At 34.9% G+C, this 8,118-nt stretch overlaps 1 protein-coding gene across 1 annotated transcript; it reads left to right on the plus strand.

The window, feature by feature from the left end:
• The first annotated feature begins 731 nt into the window (after positions 1-731).
• LOC110422777 (putative leucine-rich repeat receptor-like protein kinase At1g68400) lies at positions 732-3,025 on the plus strand. The gene is given in 5 exon segments (XM_089784605.1): positions 732-1,038; positions 1,041-1,277; positions 1,280-1,669; positions 1,912-2,301; positions 2,421-3,025. Coding segments are annotated over 5 exon segments (1,929 nt in total).
• Positions 3,026-8,118: the final 5,093 nt, after the last annotated feature.

An 8,118-nucleotide genomic window follows, 5' to 3' on the forward strand; every position in this document is an offset into this window, starting at 1 on the left:
AAGAGCCTTAGTATCATTACCAGTGAGACTACCCATCCCATAATATTTTTGAAGGGCAGAAAAAGGGCACCCATTAGGGCAGGAGATTTTCTTTCCTTTAAATTGCCAAAATAACCCTAACAATGCGTATGACACTTGCGTCCTATAAGAGAGTGTGGATCGAAATATATATAGAAGTTGGCAGCTTTTGGACATTAGACTTGGCAGAAAACTTCTAGCCCAGCGAATCTGTATATACCTACACGTACCAACCTTTATTTATATTATAATATGTATAATTAAATTGTGTGTTGAGCTGTAATTTTCAAGTAGTGGTGATGCATTTTTGTAATGAAACTTACAGTTGTTGCAGGCGCCAGCCATCTTTTCTTAGGACCTTTGATATTCTTTGCTTCCCACGACATGTTCCAGCAGAATTCATTTATTTATTTATTTATATAAAGATTGTCGTCAAGCCTGAACGTAGCGTCATGGCAGCTAAACTCTAGTCTATTTTTCACGTCAACCGGAAAACAGTACAAAAATCAAATATAAAAGAAGAGGAAAATTGGAAATGTCATGAGCCCAGCGTCCGCAAGAAAATTGATAAGTCAAAGGTGTCACATGGTATTAAAATCGCCAAGAACTCTTTGTTGTCTCCGGATTTCGGCCAAACAGAATGGGATCTTAGCGAGCCTGCTTTGCAAACTTCGTCAACCAATAATATTCATGATATGCTAATTAAGAAAGGTATGACTTTATGCAATGGAGTTTCCATTCTCCCAAACATCGATTTTCTTCGGATGACCGACGAGGTAAAAGCCCTTCACTTAATCATTTCTCCGATCCAAACGGCCGCCATGAATTTAGCTCTTAATCTCCTTTTGTCACTGCTTTCATCAATCGCATTGTGCACCAGTGTCCTTGCCTTAATACCTATTATAGGTAATTACTACCCGATTGAGCGAGATGCTTTGCTGCAACTGAGGGATTCTCTTGCTTCTCCAAAATTGCACTCAAATTGGACGGGGCCTCCTTGTATGAACAATCAAAGCAGATGGGTGGCATTGCTTGTTCAGATGGACATGTCGTGCGTCTCGTCCTTGATGGAATTCAGCTAACAGGATCTCTGCCACCTGCATTTCTACAGAACATATCTTTCTTGACTAAACTAAGCCTCAGAAACAATTCAGTTTTCGGACCACTTCCGAATCTGACAAATCTAATACACTTGGAATATGTTTTCCTCTCGCATAATCTGTTTACGGGTTCAATCCCTTTTGATTACATTCAACTGCCAACCTGAAGAAGATTGAGCTGCAACAGAATTATCTACAAGGAGAGATTCCGCCTTTCAATCAACAAAACTTGGTAGCTTTCAACGTCTCTTATAATAGCCTTCAGGGCCCAATTCCTCTGACCGATGTTCTTCAAAGGTTCCCTGAGAGCTCTTATCAACAGAACTCAGGTCTGTGCGGCAATCCTTTAGAGAAAAAATGTCCAGTCCCACCTAACCCACCCATTACACCGACTCCATCACCGCCGGACAGCAGCAAGAAGAGTTTTGACGCACGGAATTTAGCTTTGATCGTGGCAGTATCTGTCCTGGTTCCTTTTGTGGTCATTTTCGTTTTCTTATGTTATTATAAGAGGGTGCAAAGGAAGGAAACGACTAAAAGGAAAAAAGCAGGTATGTACAAGAACGATATATTTGACATCACATATTTGGAAACTTTAATTTTAATTAAAACAATTTTGAAGGTTATGTTTCCTACCCGATTCCCTTTCTTAAGACATATTCGGAATCGTCAGCTTCTGTTGAAAGCACACCATCTTGTTTGGCTCAGTGTATTAGCATTATCTTTTGCTTGGGGGAAAATGATGTTCAATTTGACATCTTTCTTCCTTTCTCTTATTTTCCTCCACAAACAGGTGACACTTGTATAGAGTTGGCAGAGAAAAGAATGCCTTCTTCTCAAAGAGCGGAGGATCCAGAAAGAAGGGTTGAGTTAGAATTTTTTGACAAGAATATACCAGTTTTTGACTTGGATGATTTGCTAAGGGCATCGGCAGAAGTCTTAGGCAAGGGAAAATTAAGCACTACATATAAAGCGACGTTGGAATCAGGACTTGTTGTTGCGGTGAAGAGAGTTAAAAGCATGAATAGCTTGAGCAAGAAGGAATTTGTCCAGCAGATGCAGTTGCTAGGAAAGCTTAGGCATGAAAACCTGGCACAGATCATTTCTTTCTACAATTCCAAGGAGGAGAAACTGATAATCTATGAATTCATACCTAATGGCAACTTGTTTGAGTTATTGCATGGTGAGTTTTAGTTCTTATCCCTTCATTTTCTTCTTGATCAATTTTTTTCTTTAATTTTTCCACAAGATTACACAACAATATAATTAAGTTAGACGCAAAACTCTGTGGATATATGCCAGAAAATAGAGGCGCCGGAAGAGTACCATTAAATTGGACTACAAGACTGGCTATAATCAAAGGTGTAGCAATGGGTATGAATTTTCTTCACCAATACTTACCTTCTCACAAGGTGCCTCATGCCAATCTCAAGTCTTCCAATGTTCTCATCCATCGCCAAAGCCAAAACTACCATTCCAAGGTCACGGATTTTGGATATTACCCATTGCTACCATCTCGAAAATCCTTAGAAAGGCTAGCCATTGCCAGATCCCCAGAATTCTCTCAAGCAAAAAAGCTAACGCATAAAGCCGACGTGTATTGCTTTGGTATTATCTTACTAGAGATCATAACTGGAAGGATCCCTGGAGATGAAATTTCCGGGGGAAATCATGACAATAGAGCTGATGGCCTTTCGGAGTGGGTTAGAGCTGTAGCTAACAATGATTGGTCGACTGATATATTGGACGTAGAGATTGTAGCTGCAAGAGAGGCACACGATGATATGTTGAAGCTCACGGAACTAGCTTTGGAATGTACAGACGTGGCACCAGAGAAGCGGCCAAAGATGAGCCAAGTTTTGAGAAGGATACAAGAGATCGAGCAAACTAGCAGTGAAAGTCACTGAGATTATGATTATTATTTCAATCTTTGTTTGCACATTTCAGATTTTGCCTTGCACAATGATCTTTGTCGGGGCATGTTCATAAGAATATGTTAACGTAGCAGCCTTGTGTAGCGGTAACTAACTACACTTTAGAGTTTGCTTTTTTCTTGGGAAAATCCCTCTCAAGTGTAATTAAGAAAAACCAAGCCTATAAAGTGTGATATGGTAGTCAGTAAAGCTACATTTGTTGATAATGGAAAATTGCATCAAGAATTCGTCAATTTCATTAGCGCTTGCGTTGGTCAGTAATAGTATTAGACAATCGGCAAATCATCGAGAACAAAATTGATGATCCAAATTAACACCGATGGTCATATCCGTTGGTAATGTAGGCCATGTCCATTCATTTTGGGTGCCACTTCCATTGGTGTTGATAGTCAAAATCCCTCAGTAATGGTTTCAATTCCATCCGGAATGCGAAAAGACATTTTTCAAAAAATTTAAATTAATTGGTGTATTTGATTCTTTATTGTTTTTTAAATGAATTAGTGTTCATTAGCGGAAAAATATTAATAAAAATAAAAAAATTGTAAATTATTTAAAAAATAAAAAATATATTTTAAAAAAGAATAAAATGTATTATAAATAAAAATATAAAATAGTATAATTTTTATTACAAAAACAATGAAACCTAATTGCGAAGAAGTGTTCTTATCCCTCATTGTAATGTTAGCTTCTCTAGTATTAGATGGCCCCGACTACTTTAATGAATAACCAAAGGCATTTCCTTTGACGTACTACACAAGATGCACAATGGTCGTCTCCAAATTTTGTAAAGAAGTCTTAATTGTGGCAACTTCTTGCTTGAGTGTGAAACCCCAACTTTTCATTAAAGGATAGAATGGTAAATCCTTAAATAAGTTTGTAAATTTCTTGTTTTTGAACTTTACCATTGAAAAATCTTACATTTTGAGCTACTAAGTTATTTTGGTAAGTAGTCGAAAGTGTGGTGTCAAAATAAATGTATTTTCAAGTGGATTTCACATTTTGGATCAAAAGTATCGATACTCATGAATGAAGTATTGATACTTGTTATTCAAAAAACTTTAGAAAGGATTTTGAAGAACAAGTATCAATACCTAGTTTAAAGGTATCAATACTTGAAACCCAGAAACAAAAGTATCAATGCTTTCTTTCTAAGTATTGATACTTGTTGCTCATTTAAACAAAAATAAAAAGGGTAAAGTAGTATTTTAACCCCTAAAGTTACCTTTTTATGGCTTTTCTAAAACCGTTTAGCCTCTATTTCGCCTCCCTTTCCCTTTTTCAACACCTCTCAACCTCTCTCTGCTTATTTCTCTTTCTAGAACCTTCATTCTTGAAGATTCAAACTTGGTTTTTGATTTTGAAACCAGCAAGGTGAGCTTTCGACTCTTTAACTCTTCAAAACTCTGATTTTCAACCTTTGATTTTCACATTTTCAATAGATTTGAGTTTCTCTCTCTAAAGGTTTGGTTCCTAACTTGGTTTCCTCTCACTACAAGCTTACTAAGATAAAAAGAAGGTAGATTTAATGTTAAAGTTGTTAATTCATGATTAAACAATAGATTAACTAGTTGAAAGTTTAGATTAGTCAAGATTTGGTTAGGGTTACTAATAGCCTAGCCTCAAAATTTGAGATTTATAGTTAAAGTTGTGTTTACAATTGTGTCGTTATTGTTATAGGGTCTATTAAAGCTCCAAGGATTTAGCTAGAGTGAAGAGTTAGTGTTTCGAACACATGATAGTCGATGAATTGTTCAAGGTGGGTAGGCATAGCGTTTTAAGTATTTATGCATAAAATTGAGCATATTTATCAAGTTGGTGCCTTGCATGATTTTTATGTTGAATTCCATATACATGAAAAGTTTAAAATCGTTTTAAGTGTTTTTCAAAGAAGGTTTTCTAATGTATATATAATATGTAAATATGAATACTATGTAACACTTTTGAATAAGGGGGAGCCAAGCCCTTTCAAATGTTTTCCTTCAAATAAATCCTAAATAGTATGGATGATCTGAAATTGTTGCAAGGCTATGCATGCGTGGATGAATGAATACCCACCTTTATGATAATGTGAGTGTGGATAAATGAGTACCCACTTTTTATGACTATGTGATTAATATGATGTAAGAATATGATTCTGACAATGATGACCATGAATTGATATGAGTATGATGATGTGAAACCCGTAGTTTTCGTAACCTGGACAATTAACTTGGTGAGCTTAGGAAATACCTTTGTTAACTTAAAAACCTTGATTTCATTCTTCAGAATTCATAATTGGAAGTCATGAAGGTTGTGGAAAAGATTTAGAATGAGTTTAGGCTTCAAAAGAACCAATTTTTATGAATTTGACCTCCAAGGTCGATCCTAATGCATGTAGGGTCGAATCTGTAAATTAAAGTTTAGGGGTAAACAATAGCACTAGCCCAAGATCAGGTATGAAACCCTTGTAGTCACTCCTAGGGAAGGAAATGAGATTGAAGACAAATAATCTAGTCCAGGGTTGAGTTCCAAGCGCCCATAGTCTATCATGAGGTGTCAGATCGGTAAAAAAATTAGGCTTAAAAGCCCTAAAATCGAAAAATCCTTCATTTTCTCTTATTTCTTCATTCTCTAATTTGATTTCTCTCAAATTTTCTACCTTTCAAAACCTTCAAACTCCATCAACAAATCTTGGAGTCTTAGTGCCAAAGGTACGGATTACCCCTCCCAAATCCTTGGTTTTGATAATTTTTGTTTCTCTGACTAAAAGCTAGAAATTTTTTTAGGTTTTCAAGATTTGGCTAGACCTCTCCATTAGAAACTCACCAAGGAGGAAAAATAGGTAAAATAAGTTCTCAATTTATTGGGTATGAAGTTTGGATGAAAGATTAGTGGAATTAATTGGAAATAAGTGAAGATTTAATAGGTTTAGAAATGGTTATTCAAAGTATTCCGAAATTTTAGGGGCTTTTAAGGATATTGATGGTTGAATTTCATTTTATTGGGACTTTGAGAGTACTTATGTTTGAAAATCATTTCTAGGTGATATTGGAGTAATTTAAGTTGTTGAAAAAGCTGAGCTTTAGACGAAAGGTGCCAAGAGGAAAAAAAGTGCATTTCAAAAGGTGGGTAGATACGGTATTTTTAATTATATGAATATAATTAAGCATGTCTAATCTAGAACCTCACATTAAAATGCATTTCAATGAACTTTGTGATGTAAAACAAGGGTTTCAAGTTGTTTTATGAAATATAATTATACTATGTAAATATGTTATTCTGTATTTAGTTTTAAGCATGGGGAATAAGTCTCTCAAATGTTTGATACCTCAAAAATTAATGTTTGTCTGTGACTAGTTGAATGATTGCAAATTTGAAAATTTAAATGAAATGATTTATTTTGCATAAACCCTAGCATCGAGTCAATTTGTCTTGAGATTGATGATTTGATTTAGCTTTGTTTTGAATTTCAATTATGTTGATGATTGAGAATATACTTTACTTGGAAATGGAGTTTGTACACTTTGTCTTCATTTTGTTTGAACCCTTTGATCTTGGGTGGTTAATGGATTCACTTTTTCATTTGGAAATGAATATTTGGATATTTGGAAACATAATACAAAATGTTTTAGTGGAGCCTACTTGAGCTATGGACCTATAGCTAGTGACAATAGCCACCAGCCATTGTGCACAATGCTTAGCTATGAATGGGTAGTTAACGGAATCTTACCCTTTTGATTTGGTTTCATTTGGTAATTGATACAATTCTACTACCTTTGATATAGAATTTGATGACTATCATGTATCTGACAACTGTGATGCTACGACACACTTTGATTTGGTTGTCCATGCTACTTAATGCTCTACAATTTAATCAAAATGATATTCTGCACTATGGAATTAGGACTTGACTTTTGTTTTGAACATTAGATTTGGTATTGATATTGTTTTGGCCTTGGACTTTGGATTGGTATTTGTTTAGACTTTGGTCTTGGACTTGACATTTGTTTCAACCTTGGTGCCTGGGTTTCATATTTGTTTGATGTTGACATTTGGATTTGATATCCATCTCGACCTTGATTTTGGTTTGCAAATTTGCCTTGACTTTGGTATTTAGACTTGGCATATAAATTTACTACGACTTATGTTATTTTTTATATCTATTAGTTTTTTTCATGGGTTTTCTAAAGGTAATGATATTATTTCATTTTGAAACTAAACCTTCGTTTTCCTTAACATATTTTACAAAAATTTTTAAACTTGATATTATTAACTGATTTTCTCAAAAATACTTGAACGTTTTACAAACTATTATTCTCATTTCAAAGGCTTATGAATGGGTTTTCAACAAAACCTTATAAAATCATTTTAAATGAGTTTTTATCCATTGAGACGATGATTTGAGATCACTTGGGTAACTGATCATGCTAGACACATAACTCGCACCTTGGGATGTTTGATTTTGTATGGGGATTTACTTCCCAAACTCTTTAAATATCTGATATGTTTGAAAGGAAAACTTTGATATTATTTGAAATGTATTATTTGCATTACTTTTGAAAGTATCTTAGATAAACACTCTCTTGTTTAGCTTGTTTTCCCTTCTTGTATCTACTCATGGAGTTATTTATAACTTACACATTTAAGATGCATTTACTTTGCAGATTAGTAGTTACTTAGCTCGTTGTCCTTTGGGAAGAGCCAACACTCTAGTTAGTCTTTGGTAGGTGATTTATGGCATCCAATAGGTGTCAGCCCTTTTGTTTCAAGTCATACTCTGCTGGTTCTATTTAGTTTGGTCATTTTGTTTGACTGTTATGGATTTGACTATGTTTATGTCTTGTATTAATGACATGTATATGGATGTTGCCAAGTAATGGCCACACTACGTATATGCCACAAGATGGCCTATAAATGATACTTTGCTATGTGTTGTTTAAAGGTTGTGCTTGAACCTTGAAAAGGTAATGGCTATGCTTGGTTCTTGAAAAGGCAATGATTGTACTTGAACCTTTAAAAGGCATTGTATTTATTCAATAATGGATTTAAACTCTTTAGCTTGCTAAGCGAGAGGATGTAAGCACCTA

Source organism: Theobroma umbraticum, unplaced genomic scaffold (genome assembly GCF_002168275.2).
Source record: "Theobroma umbraticum cultivar Fairchild unplaced genomic scaffold, ASM216827v3 scaffold_146.0, whole genome shotgun sequence".
Taxonomy (NCBI): domain Eukaryota; kingdom Viridiplantae; phylum Streptophyta; class Magnoliopsida; order Malvales; family Malvaceae; genus Theobroma; species Theobroma umbraticum.